The sequence below is a fragment of the Phascolarctos cinereus genome, unplaced genomic scaffold (assembly GCF_003287225.1).
Source record: "Phascolarctos cinereus isolate Bilbo 61053 unplaced genomic scaffold, phaCin_HiC Scaffold_5;HRSCAF=322, whole genome shotgun sequence".
Lineage (NCBI taxonomy): Eukaryota > Metazoa > Chordata > Mammalia > Diprotodontia > Phascolarctidae > Phascolarctos > Phascolarctos cinereus.
The window spans coordinates 26,938,652-26,954,018 of NW_027555958.1; the positions used below are offsets into that span (position 1 = coordinate 26,938,652).

General features: G+C 43.4%; 1 protein-coding gene across 1 annotated transcript in view; it reads right to left on the reverse strand.

The window, feature by feature from the left end:
- LOC110222093 (S-adenosyl-L-methionine-dependent tRNA 4-demethylwyosine synthase TYW1) overlaps positions 1 to 15,367 on the reverse strand; it is a 244,141-nt gene that overhangs the window by 170,783 nt on the left and 57,991 nt on the right. Inside the window, 1 exon segment of the mRNA XM_078154729.1 lies at positions 2,434 to 2,486. Coding sequence (XP_078010855.1) covers positions 2,434 to 2,486 — 53 coding nt within the window.

A 15,367-nucleotide genomic window follows, 5' to 3' on the forward strand; every position in this document is an offset into this window, starting at 1 on the left:
TTGCTCAGGACTCACAGTCATTTGGAGGTTTGTTGGTTTGGTTTTTATTGCTTTGAGATGTCTTATTTCTAAACTAAAAATATTTCTGCTCAGACTTAGTTATTAATCTAGAGAACCAAATATTAAATCTCAAGACAGTTTAAACACGTGTGGATTTACGTGCGTTAGCCGCAACCTGCCAGACTTTGACACGTGTTCCAGCCGTGACTCTCTGCTGCCCGACAGCCTCAGGGCAGGCCTCCCCTTCTGTCATGGGGGGATATGCTGTATCCTGTTAACCGCTGCTCTGGACACCTGGCATTTCACTAAGAGTTACAGATCCCTTGACTTCTAAATTGTCACTGAAAGACGGTTTTCAATATAGCTCAGATGATAAAACCACAGAGTATTACAATATTCCTCACTTCCCCACCCACATACAGATGAATGAGGCAACCAAAGTACTCGCTTTGGGAGGCTTCAGAAATTGGCCCCATCTCCCTCTGCTCACCCCTCCGTGCCTTTCGGGCAGAAGCTGGGCTGATGGCTGTTCTCCCTGGCACCAGCATCCCTGCTCCCCGGCTCAGGACCTGAGGTGACCTCATGCACCTCCAGGCAGGTTAATAGCCTCTATGCAGGGTCTAACCTGCTCTTGGTGGTCTTAAATATTGTTTTTATTAGTTTTGTTATCATTGAGTTGATTTAATAGAATCTTTGAAACTCAGCATTCACATCAAGGAAGAGCAAATGACTTTGACAAGGGCAAAGAGAAGCTGCCAAGAGCCTCTTTACACCCGAGTCTGGCAGCGCCGCAGCTCCTGCCGGCGCACTCAGCAAAGATGCCAGGCCGGCAGGGCCGAGGGCTCGGCCACAGTGGCCCCGTGAGGGGGAAAGCCCCCACAGGCGAGGCTCCCTGGCCGGGCTTCAGAGCCGCAGCGCTGAAACCATCCAAATGAGACACTTCAAAGAGCAGAAGCAAGGTCTGCTCTAGTTGTAATGCTTTTGTGTTTATTCTGCCTTTATTTTACACTTATTTGTCTATGCTCTTGTTGTCTTCCCCAGCACAAGATAAGCTTGATGCAAGAAGAGACTGCTTCATTCTTTCTGCTGGTATCCCCAGGGCTTAGCACAGGGCCCCCCACACAGGAGGTGCTTAATAAACACTTGTGGATCGACTGATTGCTCTTCTTCAAGAACGTGGAAGATATGAGGCTTGTTCTGCTTGCCTCGTGGGCAGAAGTTATGAAAAAGCAGAGCTGGGCTTCCTGAAGGGGAACCACCCCACAAGCAGGACACTCTCAGAGTGAGCTCAGCCCCCGCCTCACGGGGAGGCTCCAAGCAAAGGCTAAATGAGCCCTTGGAGGGGGCGGGAGGGATCCACAGCAGGGTGGACTACTTGGCCAGTGGTCTCTTCCAACTCCGAAATTCTAGAAAGTTCTCTGAAACTTAAGATCAGAGAGGTCAACCAAACAGTCCAGGTCACGCAGCTACTCAGCAGAGCTGGGCCAAGAACCTCAACACCTGCTTCTGCTTTGTGCAAAACAGCCACACCCCCAAGAAAAGGGGACACAGGGCTAGAGAACCGGGGGAGGAGCAGAACACACTGAGAAGAGGGCCGAAGGCAAACTGTGCCAGGCTCCTGCTTCTGCCCGGGGCTTCGGCTACTTTCAACTGTTCGTGGAAAAGGAAAATCTACAGGCAACTAGGTGGTGCAGTGAATAGAGCTCTGGCCTTGGAGTCAGGAGGAGCTGAGCTCAAATCCGGCCTCAGACACTTGACACCTATGAGCTGTGTGACCCTGGGCAAGTCACTTAACCCTAACTGCCTCACCAAAAAGCAAAAGGAAAAAAATAAAGAAAAAAAAGGGAAAGCTGACCACAGAGGAGTTTTTGTCTTGGATGGCAAGGATCAGCAGCAACCTTGGTCCAAAGTCACATCAAAACTCCATCCTGCTCCAAATGCCCGCACCTGACTCCTGAAGGCAGCATCACTGTGCACCAGCAAAGCCACAGCGATTCAGGCATGTGACATTTTACTACAAAGTAAATCTTCGGTGAGTGTGTATACACGTGTGTGTGTGTTATATAAATTATCTATGTTCTATATAAAATATATTTTATATTTGTATTTTATGCAAATGTATTTTAGATTTACATTTCACATAAAATGTATCTATTTCATTTTTAGCTTAAATATGTAGTTACATAAAATATATTTTATATATTACATACACTTACATATATAAACAAGGCATCCCAAAAGTCTTAGTGTCATGTTAAAGCATTAAAGCCACCAAGACTTCTGGGACCGTGTATGAGGGCAGGCGGGCAGGCGTGTGTGAGTGTGCATGTCTGTGTGTGTGTGCGTGTGTGTGTGTGTGTGTGTGTGTGTGTGTGTGAATACATACACGCTACAGAACAGATTTTGACAAGACTTTAACCATGCGGTAAATACCTTGGTCCAGCGGCACAGCTTCACTCCGGAGTGACTCCCAATCAATTGATAACCTGCCAAGGAAAGGAGAGCTCTGTCAGCCATGAGCCACCCTGTATGCCACTGAGCAGAACATCCCTGCCCACATCTGTGGCCATCTGCCAGAGATGTCGGCAAAGGAATCAAACAGGTCAGAGGTTAGATGAGTCAAATTTGAAGGTCCCATGCAAGCCCAAGGCAGGCTATGGTTGCTGTTTTAAGTTCTACAGCAAGAGATGCTTGCTATGCTCTGTGTGACCTTGGATGGGGAAGAAGGCTTTAACCTCTCTGGGCACCAGCATCCTTCTCAGTATAGCAGAGAGCATCCTCACAGCTACTGTTTACTGCTCTTTCCTACATATTTAATCTTTACTGATACTTTGTGCTCTGTTTACATCCCCTTTGTCTCCCAGCATAGCCCTCCCCCTCCCCCAAATCCAACGAGCCAAGAATAAAACAGGGAGGAGAAAAGCACCGCTCTTGACAGTGAACGCAGTCAGCCAAGCCTGACGGGACATCCAGTAACTGTGGGCTCCCACCTCCTCCCTTACAGACTGATGTCAGAGCTGGATAAAGGGGAGGAGGGCTCCTGTTTTTGTCTGTTTAAGGGGTACGGGGTTCCAAATCCGTGACATCATTATGTAAAGAGTTTCCAGTGTGCAAACTCCCTTCACCCTGTAGCCCACCTGCAACATACAGTCTTAGAGAGTGGCCCCAGGCACCAAGAGGTTTGCCCAGGGTCCACCAGGGTAAAAGTGGAGGAAGCAGGATTCAGCGCTGGGTCTTCCAACTCTAAATCCCAGGCTCTTCCCACTCCACCACATTGCCCATCTTTCTCATAACAGAACCTAAGGTTATAACAGCTCATTCAGCAGCTACACTGCAGGTATGGGGGAAACCATGTCACGAGCTCGGAGCACACTGTGAGATGACAAACACCACAACCTGCAGCATGGCCCCTGGTGCCGGCCCGAGGCCCCCTGCATATTTACATAACCACCCAAACAGGAGGACTGTGTAACTCACCCCACACAGGCCAGGTCTGAACTGCAGAACTCAGGGAGCTCAGCCTCTGAGGAGGCTGATATGCCTCCTCACAATGACATCCTCTATCCCAGAGGTGAACAAGGTTAAACGGGACCAGGAAGTTCACCATGCCCAACAAGCCACTGCCACCTCCGGCAGACCAAGGAAGGCGGAATCAGCCTGCTCTGTCTACACCATAATGGGTTAGGTCCTGAACAGATCCCAAGGCCTTACAAACCTTTCAAGCACTACACGAATGTTAGGTACTAGTGGTGCTGGTGGTGTTACTCCTGAGTTTGATGAGGAAGATGCCTGAGTTTTATCCTGCCTGGAGCAAAGGGGCTGAGACAAGAGGAAAGCAGAGGTTAATCCAAAGGTCAGGCCCGGTCAGTCATTCAGGTGACTGGGGACCCCATGGGCCAAGAGGCTGAGATGTTCAGGGGAGCTGGCTGCTGATGAGGAAGCTCAAGGACAGGAAATCCATCAAGGACAAGAAAGCCAAACTGTGGAACATAAGCTATCTGCTTCCAAGAAGCTTGGGTCTTCCTCCTGCAGAGGCCGTCAGGCCCCCCTCCTGCTGGCACGGATGCCCTCTGTGGTCCTGAGCTGGCCCCACTCTCCCCTGCTCACTCCCCTGCTTCCTACCCAGAGGACCCACAAACAATCTCTCCTGCCTCTCAGCCACTGCAGGCAAAGGAAGGGTCTTGGGCCTCAGAAGCTGGTTTTCTGAACTTGCAGGAGACATGGTATACGTTAAAGACTGAACACCACCACTTTGTAGAGCCACAGCTCCACCCTTATCAAAACCCCAAAAATGCGCAGCCCAAAAAATATTTCTCCAAGTCATCCTCCAACCTATACGAGACACCAATGCCAAGGAAAATCAACAGGGAGAGCCCAAGACCCTGAGACTGTCCAAGAAAGCGTAAAAATCCACATTCTCTAATTTGGGGTGGGGAAGAGCAGGAAATTGTTTCCATGAGTATCAACAACAGCCTCGCCCTTTTAGGGACTCTTTTCCAGTTTACAAATGCCTTCCTCAGAACAACACAGTGAGGCAGATGGATTTAGTCTTATCATTCCTCCTAGAAATGAAGCCAGTGACAGAGGCAAAAGATTGGCCACTCGCCAGTGAGCAAGAGAGCTGGTTCCTCTGACTCCCATACTGGGGGCCTTCCCAATATATGAGGGTCACCCTGCAGGAAGGAAAATGGGGTGATCAGTGACCTCTGGTGGTCATCTGTTTTAATTTTTGGCTCTATAACAGTCTACAGTGTTTGATCTCAAAAAGACAATGTATTCACTTTCAGGGTGAATAGAACCCAGAAACATCCAGATGACATGAGCCCCCAGCAAGGCAAACTCAGGCCTCCTCCCTGGCTGAACATGAAAGCAAAAAAGTTTCTCTGTCATGAACAGGAACTTAAGCGACATCAAGGGAAATTCCTCCTTGTCTCACTCCTCCAGTACGAAGCCCTGTCAGACCTGCACTTTGGTGGCCATAACAAGATTGATCCACTCTGTCCCTCCTCCACCAGGTCTATCTGGGAGACAGCAAGCACCGTTTCTAAGATCAGACTCCCAACTGCACATGGCAGGATGGTGCCATCACACGTGTTTCCTGGGTCACCCCCATGGCGGGCTCCAAACGCTAACGCTTTGCCATCTGTTTAATGTCCAACAACAAAATTGGGTCAGTAAATTTAGCTCCCATACATTATCAAAAATTGTAAAAGCTGCAAGTCTGTGGTCGCCTGCATTCTCACCAAGGGCTTGCTGGATTTCATCATGGGGACTCCATCACCAATGGGGAGTCGATATGATGTGTCAGAAAGAGGTCTCAACCAAGACAACCTGAGTGTGAATTTCAGCTCAATGAGCAGTTTGACCTTGGTCAACTAACAGGATCACAGATTTACATCAAGAAGTGACCTTGGAAGCCATCAAGACCAACTCTCTCCTTTTACAAATGAAGAAACTGAGGCACATCGTGGTTAGGTGACTCACCCAGCATCATATAACTAGTAAGTATCCAAGGAAGGCTATGAATGCAAGTCAAACAAGGTAATATTTGTAAAGCAACTAGCACTATGCCTGGCACACAGCAGACATTAATAACTGCTGTTCCCTTCTCTTAAGCCCCTTCCTGCCTACAAGCCCACTCCACTAGGCTGCCTCATTTCCTAACGGGTCTTCCTAATATTCAGAGTTATCCAAAAATGGATGGAATGCCCCAGGAGGTAGTGGGTTTTCCCTCCTTCAAGGTCTTTAAGTGAAAGCTAGATTTACCATAGAGTACATTCTTACTCAAGCCTAGTTTGGACTGGCTGGCCTCTGTGACTTGATTTCTCTGAACCTCAGTTTCCTCATTTAATAAGCACTTACTACATACTAGGCACAGTGATAGGAGCTGGTGATAAAAAAAACAAAATACTTCCCGCCCTCAAGAAGCTTACACTCTACTAGAAGGTTATAATATGTCCAAGTAATTAGACACAAAATATATGCAATGTAATGCCCAGAAGGTGGTGCAGTAAATAGAGTACCAGGCCTGGAGTCGAGAAAACTCATCTTCTTGAGTTCAAATCCAGCCTCAGACACCTACTAGCTGTGTGACCTTAGGCAAGCCATTTCACTCTGGTTGCCTTAGTTTTCCACCTGTAAAATGAGCTGGAGAATGAAATGGCAAACTGCTCCAGGATCTTTGCCAAGAAAACCCCAAATGGGATCACAAAGAGTCAGACATGACTAAAATAACTGAACAACAAAACGGTTTCAAAGAGGAAGAGCTAAGAAGGAAGGGAATTCTAGATATACGGTGCCATTTGTATGAAGGTTCAGAATCAGAAAATGGAGACTTGGGTCACATAACTGTAAAGTGAACATGATAATATTATGCACTACCTCATCAGGTGACTCTAAGAATCCAATGAGATAGGGTATGCAAAGCACTTTATAAACTATAAAACCATATACAAGGTATCCCAAATGTCCTCGTATAGTTTTAAGTAATTAAAGCTTTAAATTGAACTAAGACTTTGAGGACACTGTGTGTAGACTACTAGGATATTACTATTATTATTATCATTCTCTTTTCCCAAATTTATTCTAACAAATTTAAGTTCCTAGAACCCTAGCGGGAAAAAAAAAAAGGTAACCCAAGAAGGCATCACTATTTTCTGAGGAAGGAGTGTTAAATGATTTGCAAATGTGACTTCAAGAAGTATTAAACAAATTGCAGACAGAATTGCAGACGCCCAAGTCCGTCCTGGCCCAGCCGAGCCTCCCTCTGATTGCTTGCAGAATCCGAGCCTGATTCACGACAGCAGCGTGGACAGCAGTATTGGCCAAGAGTCAGGCCAGAGCTTGTTAAAGACCCAGGAACGAGAGGCTCCGGTGTCTGCCAGGCAGACAGTCCACGCTGTCTACGCTGCAAAGAAGCTAAGGGCTAAGCTGTGAGCTCATGTCCCACAGAGAATGAAGGGCAGGCTCTGCCATGACATCTAAAACCGTCCCCAAACACCTAATGCTGGGTGGAAACAGAAAAGGCGTCCTCTAACGCTCTGGGAGCACACTAAGCAGAGAAACGGGGAGCTGTCCGCCCACTCTCAAGGAGCAGTTGCTGCTCAGCTGTTTCAGTCGTATCTGACTCTTGTGACCCCATTTGGGGACATCTTGGAAGAGGAATGGAGCGGTTGGCCGTTTCCTTCTCCAGCTCATTTTAGGCGTCTGAGGAAATGGAGGCACACAGGGTTCAGTGACTTGCCCAGGGTCACACAGCTAGTAAGTGTCTGAGGCCAGATTTGAACTCAGGAAGATGAGTCTTCCCGACTCCAGGCCTGGTGCTCTAGCCATTGTACCTTTGAGCTGCCCCTTAAGGCGCCAAGTAAATTACAAATAAACCAAGGCCCAAGGCCCCAAAACGTCTTCAAAGTCATTAAGAGGAACCATTTCCAAAAGCTGTCTCAGGAATGCAGGCAGAGGAGCTACCACGCTAAGGGAGCTCAATGCAACCCCTGACATGAATAAAACTAGAATCTGTCGATCAATTTGGCAGGCAGTTCCCGAGCCAGAATTTCAGTAATTAGGAGCTCATATAAAAATACAGGAGCTGAAGTGTGTAGGTCAACTCCGAAGAAAGATGGGGAAGGAGGATTATGGTAACGGATAGTACAGTCATGATAATTAGACAAAAGTACGTCCCGTAACATATAACCCACTATAGCCAAGTTGGAATATAATCATTAAAACCATAAGACACCAAATAAGTACTGAAGTGGACAACAGAAGTAGCTGATAAAATGACTAGGAACATTTTCTTTTAATATTCATATAGAATTATTGCTGAGGATTTCATTTTTATTAGTATTATCAATTATTTATAATGTATTTTTAATGACTTCTACAGTCAAAAGCATACAGCCAAGATACAAAAAGAGGATATAGGCTATCAAGAAAAAAATACAAATAATCTGCTTTGTGAATAAGGGCAGAATTACATTAGCATCTCAATAGCATTGCACTAATACAGCTATTTAATTTGCTGCACTATTTTAATACTGAAAAATTATAGTAAAATAATGGCTCATATGTACTCCTGTTAGTCCTACAATGGTTCCACCCTCAAATACTCAAAATGGATCCATGATCATCCATTTCAACGTTCCCTCCAACAATGAAGAATGCAACTCGCTTGTGCATGCTCAAATTGGGTGACTCTGGTCCATGCCCTCCCTTAACTTCACCAAAAGGGAGCCACCCAATAAGCTAAAGGACGTCTTTACTTTCTCTGGACATACAAAGCATACCAGCAGAGTACATGGAATGCCCACCTGTGATCCCTCCTTTTCTCCATATGACCAACATATCTTCTTTTTCAAATAGACACTTCCCTGATGACATCATTATCTTCAGTTCTTCAAAGTTCCTGATTTGTTGTATGTCACAGCCGGCTTACCCTTACTATGCTCCCCCTACACTGCCCTCTGTGTGACTTTCATTTTTAAAATCCCTTAGAGACCATAATTCTAGTAAATTTTAGCCATACAACCCTGGGATATTGGGAGAAGTCAATCCAACCCACTGTCCTATTGTCTATTTGTATTATCTATCCCAGATAGAGAGAAAGATAGATAGATAGATATACATGTTATAATATGTATATATACATTACACACACACACACACACACACACACACACACACACACACACACACACACAATGATACACTGATGGACAAGCTCAACAGGTCATGTCATAACTAAGCAATAAAAATTCTTTTTTTCCTTTTTATTTTTCTAATTATTTTTTCTCCCTCCTCCTTTCACCCAAGGGAAAAACAGAATAAAAACCTCATAACAAATATGCAGAGTGAAGCAAAACAAATTGTCATCTTCACTATGGCCAACAATGTGTGTCTCATTCTGCATATTTAAGTCTATCACCTCTCTGTCAGGAGGAAGGTACCATTCTGCATCATTAGTCCTCTAGAATAATGACTGCTCAACACACTGATGAGAGTTCTTAAGTCTTTCAAAATTGTTTGTCTTCACAATTTTGTTAGTGCTGTGTGAACTGCTCTCCTAGTTCTGTTCATTTCATTCTGCATCAGTTCATACAAATTTTCCCAAGCGTCTCTGAAACCATCCCTTTCGTCATTTCTTATGACACAATATCATTACATTCATATTCTATAATTTGTTCAGCCATTTCCCAATTGATGGGCATCACCTCAGTTTCCAGTTCTTTGACATTACAGAAATAGCTGCTGTAAACATTTATGTGCATATGGTCCTTTTCCTTTTTCTTTGACGTCACTGAGGTATAGGCCTAGCAGTGATATCATCGGGTCAAAAAGCACATACAACTTAGTGACTCTTTAGCTCCAAAAGAAACAGACATTCTACATTGACTTGGTTTTTTGTATACAAATGGCAAAACCCAACTCTTTTGAGTGGTTGCCTATCTCTAGCAGGAGGCTTTGCAGCATTCCAGAGCTTGAGGAAACCAGCACAATGTCATCCACAAACAGGCCCATGTACAGGCCTTTACTATTCAAAGGGAATCCTCTTCAGCTCAGACCAAACCGATCTCCTCCATCCCAATGGTGAACAACTTTGGTAAGCATACACTTCCCTTACATTTATGAGGAAGAGGGCCATCCAACAAGTTGCTAGCTCTGCTGCTATATCTTTCGAAGAATCTTGAATTCTTTTGATAAATCCATGGACATGCCTTGTTGGAAAAGAGCCCTGAAGGTAGCGTTATGCTCTATGGAGTCAAATATTTTTTCACAACAAACAACACAGTAGTATCTTATATTTAGTCAAAAAGGCAATGGTAAAGAAGTGGTCTACTGTGGGACATTGCTTCTAAAAGCCTGCCCCTCTCCTACTAACCTCCTCATTGAGGATGCTTTCAATGTATGTTCAGGTGAATCTCATAAAAATTTCAGACAAATGGGAAAGAAGGCATTGAGGCTGATGTGTTGATGTTCTCTCAGTCACCTTTTCTCAGAATTAAGAACGTCCAAGAGTCCATGCCTTTGATGTGTTCCTCCCTTTAAGGTTCCTCATGAATCAGTCCATGACCACTCACATAACTATGTGATCCCCCAGCACAGATCTCTTCTAGGTACATTGGGTCTTATTCAGCTGCTTCTTTTCTCTTTGTTCTCTTCAATACCTCTCCTATTTCTTCTATAAGCATGTGTCTGGAACTCAAGTTGGTCGCCCTGCTCAATAAGACTTCACCAACCAGTTGACTTGCCTTTGGCCGCCATCTCTCTCTAGGTAAATCAAGTGTTTGCTGACCAAGGCACTTTGAGGTTCTCTGGGCCCCCAGCAACTGACTGACAATTAAAATTGGACATGAAATGATTATATAGTCTATATCCACTGCCCTTTCTTCCAACCATTATGTGCCTGGCATGACTGATACCTTGTGAGGATAGGTCAAGAGTGGGTTGTCTCAGCTGACCACACGTTGTTCTTCTATTTTATTTTATTCTCTCTTGTAGCATTCCTCTTTGCCCTCACAAGTCACCTTAAGCAGATAGCTGATTCAAGAACAACTCCCACATCAGTAAAAAGTCATTTTCTATCTATTATGATATAATCAGTATCATTTTTAAGATGCTACTTGGTCCTTGTGTTTTCCAGCCCCTGACAATTCTGTTCTTGAACAAAGTATTCATGCAGATAGGTACAAGACTTCTGTGAAGCCCACAAGTTTTTAACCTCTCTCATTCCTTATTCCTGATCCAAGTTTTCCAAACTATTTCTCACTATCTTGGTCTATTTCCAACTCTGCATTGAAGTCACTAAGTATCAAAGTCAATGATGATATAATTTGAAGGGTTATATCAAGATCTTCATAAAATTTCTCTACACGTTTATCCTTTCCAACAAATGTTGGTACATAGCCTACAATTATCTTTATGGCCGTCTTTTTACAAAAACAGCACAAGAAAAATCAATCAATAAGGTCTTTTTAAGCACCTACTATGTGCCAGGAAGGCACTGGAGATACAAGTACAAAGAACGAAATAACCCTTGTTTGCAACGAACCCACATTTTAATGGACTCCAAATGTCCCATGAAATCACGTTCCTTATGGCCGGCCTTTAAGGCACATAATAACACCAACTCTACCAAATCTTTTATTTGCCTCTCTAAGAAGAACCTGTGAGCCACTCTTGGCTTTCTGTTTCATTTACAGCAAGAATTTCAAGACTGACACAACTCCACTGTTCTCGTGGTATGTCCCATTCACTTGTCACTGGTCAAGGATCTCATGTTTAGATTGTTAAAGTTTATAAATGTAGGGAGAGGAAATCTCTGAAGCAAGTTTCTCTGATAAAGGTCTTGTTTCCAAGATCCATAAGAAACTAATTCAAATTATTTTCTAAGTACTATTCTCCAACAGATAAATGGCCAAAGGATATGAATAGAAAACTTTCAAAGGAAAAAAAGTCAAACTACCAACAGTCATATAAAGAATGTACAAAATACTAATAATTAAAGAAACGCAAAATAAAGCAAATTGAAATTTCCACTTCAACACCTATTATCAAACTGGCAAAAGAGTAAAATGACAAATGCTAGAAGGGCTATAAGAAAACAGATATACTAGTGCACTGTTGGTAGAGCCGTGAATTGGCCCAGCCTTTCTAGGAAATATCTGGAACTATATCCAGAAAGTTCCCAAACTGTGTATACCCTATGAGCTAGCAGTATTACCACTAGGCCTATGCCCCAGAGACCAAAAACAGAGGAAAAGGACCTATAGGCACAAAAATATTTACAGCAGCTCTTCAAAGGCGCCAGAAATTGGAAACCCAAGAACTGTCCTCTTTCTGGGCAATGGCTAAACAAATTATGATACGTGAATATAACAAAATATTACTGTGCCATAAGAAATAATGAAATGAACAATTTCAGTGGAAACCAGGAAAAACCTTTACAAATCAATGCAGAGCAAAATGGGCAGAACCAGAACAATTTATACAACGGCAACAACATTATAGAGAAAAACAACTTAGAAAGACTTTAGAACTCTGATCTAACCAATTCTGATAAACCATGAGTCCAAAAGAATGAAGATGAAACATTCCACTTACTTCCTAAAAGAGAGAAAGGTGATGAAGTTAAAATGCAGAAAAAGATCTACATTTTCAGACACAGTTAGTGTAGGAATTTGGTTTTTCAGACTTTATAGATATGCATTGAGGGATTTGTTTTGTTTTTAATTTGCTTAATGGAGGAGTGGTAATAAAATGGGCATATTAATCAAAAGATATTTGTTACCTGAATAATTTTTTAAATGTTTAATATAGTTTATTGATTTTCTAAGCCATGGGACTTGTTCAACGCTTTTGAGTCATTTTACAGTCATGACTGATTCTCTGGGATCCCATTTGGGGTTTTCTTGGCAAAGCTACTGGAGTGGTTTGCTATTTCTTTCTCCATTTCATTTTACAGGTGAGGAAACTGATGCAAACAGGGTTAAGGGACTTGCGTAAATAAACAACGCTATTGTCTGACATCACATTTGAACTGGAGCCTCCTGACTCCATTGCGACACCTAGCTGCCCTATTGTTCAATGCCATCCATCAATTCCACAAAGGTTTGTGTTGAAATTCAGCTAGTAAATTTCGGTCTTCCCTGACGTCAAGCAGTTGCTCTTGCAGACTAATTGGAAGGTATTGCATTTTCATATTCTTTAAAAATGAGTTCAAAACGCTTACTGAAACTCTTCATTTGGCAGATTTTTAAACAGGTTAGAAAATTCCACGTCCAGGTTTTTTAAGGGGTGGCACAGATATTTTCACAGGTTTTTATGAACAAAAGCCTAGTGTGTAAATGCTGTGCTAATAATCATCATGGCTTTGCACTGTCATTGCCAAGTAGCTAATGACCTAATACACGAGTAGACCAAGGTTCATAGGTAAACACGGCAGATATAAGTCCTCATTTCAAATTCTCTTCCTAAGAATTCTGAATCTTTTTGGCCAAATTCTTGCCAGATCTGATTAGATCATCATTGTTTTCACCCCATAATATGATGGAGGAGGACCTTGTGGGCACTTTGCCATCTTCTTTTTCTTCACTTGTATTCACCTTAATTAGTATTTCCTTCAAGCTAAGGCTTCTTTGCAGGAATTGTTTGAAGCTACTAGGCATTCCATGAGGTTTAGTCTAGTTTAAACTAGAAGGCTGACTCTGCATTTACCAGCAGTAAGCTGTGTCACAATGGAGCTGAAAGTGACCAAACAGATGAAGGTGCCCCTGTCAACTCCCGCTTTTCCCTTCAAATACATGTGACCATCTGACAAAGAGACCACATCAGGATCCATATGGTAAACTTTAGGAAAGTCCAATTTCACTCTTCTTTTAGATTAAAAAATAGAAGTTCTAATATTTTCTTCCCAAATCCCAATGGATTATCTTGTCTACACAATGAGATGCATACACTCCACTGTGGAGTCGACAGCTCCCGCTCCCTGGGTCTTTTCTGGGGAATCCGATGGCTCCAGGAGGCATCCATCCCTCCTGAGCCCTGTCCATCTATAGCCCTAACTGCTTATTTACTAAGGACAAAGGGGTCACAGCCCTCACTTTCACTAAGCATTTCTCTGGTTTTACCACGTTTTACTAGGTTGTCCTCCATCTCTGTGGCTTGAATGTAGTCTAAAAATGTCTTAAAACCAAAAAACCACAGGCTGTAACTTATACCACTATGTATGCAAATTCTCAAAATGTTCAGCCCCTCCCAACACTCAGCCTTCCCTCAGCATACAGAAGCCTCCACTTCCCCAGCTGCTGCCATGTTTCCGTACCCAGCTGCCATGCGAACAACACTGCTTGCTGATGGTACAAATCTAAATTTTATTTATACATTTTTAGCCTGAAAGACCAAACTACTGAAGTGTGGGAAATTTTCAGCAACAGTTAGACATACGGCATGGACTGAGTATATTCTGAAAACCAATGATTGGAGGGTCTTGGCAAGGTGACCTCCACATGGCTGGGCCACAGGAGGGTAACTACTGTCAGTGTTCCTCAAGACCCTTGGAAGATTTCCTGAAGCTTAATATTGCCAATTCTTCACAAGTCCAGACTTACATTTCAATCTTTCCCAAGCTGCTTTTTTACTTTAGAATAATAATAAGTCTATGAAAACCAGACACATTCCCACCCTCCATATCAAAAAAGCTATACACTATTGGGTAAGAAGGTTGAGGAAAAATTCCCTAAGAAACTGATTTTCTGGAAACAGTATCCCAAATTACCTACTTGCAAAGGAAAATCATAATGTACTTAATTAAAGCCTAGATTTGCTAAAAGAAAGGATCTGAGCAAGTTGAAAATGTGGGGTTATTGAAACTGTCCATTATTATGGTTGCTAATAGTAATGATTCACATGTAGTTCCTAGCACATCTGCCACTCCTCCAGAAAGCTCCAGTCTACCAGTAACATCTCTTGTTGCATTCACCCTTCCAATATCCCTATGAGGAAGCTGGAAGGTATTGAAATTGGAAAGGTATTAGCCAGCCTACTTAACCTCTACCACAGAAGGTAGAGGCTCTCTTTATCATCAAAGCATCACCACCTTCCTTCTGCTTGGTTTGGGAGGTTGGTTTTTTCCAGCTAGGTATCTTCTTAGGATGGACTCCTGAAAAAGGCACGAGGAAATGAATCTATGTGAACAGGAAACACGGTTCCTTCTTTTCAGCATGGCTGAGCTCTGCCATGCTTTCTTCCCTCCTCCCTCCCAGTACCTTCTCCTGAACGACCAGAGTTCAGCTGTGGATACAACAAAAAGGGCTTAATAAAAGCAGCCGTCTTACTGGTGTCCACCAAGGCCAGCTAGAATGAGTCTTTGTCAGACAAATCTTGTGAGGCAATGAAATCTTGTTCTTTTTAAATGATTTGAGGAAAAGACTCCCGGCGTAGAGAAAATTAAATCTGTTCATTCCAAATGCAAGTTCTAAGTAGCTGATTCCAGAGATGTCACATAAGTTTGGTTTCCAAATCAGAGTTTCCTCTGGCCCTCTTCTCTCCACTTCACTCTCCGATTACCATTGAGATACCTCCAGGTGTGGTCTGGAATTAACAAGGCTTCATGCACGTCTTTAGCACCCATACCCCCACCCCAAGAGATGGCTACCTTCACTGCTGACACCAATCATCAGGTCATGGACCAAACAAACAGGCATCCCCCTACTGTCTATATACCCCGGGTGAACAAGAGGGGAAATTAGACATGCCAAATTACAACTATTAGACACTCCCGAAGAACATGTCCCAACTTGCAATAGCTACCACAATGAAGACCAGGCCTACCCAAACGTTTCTGGGCAGTTTAGGCAACTTTAAGCACCTC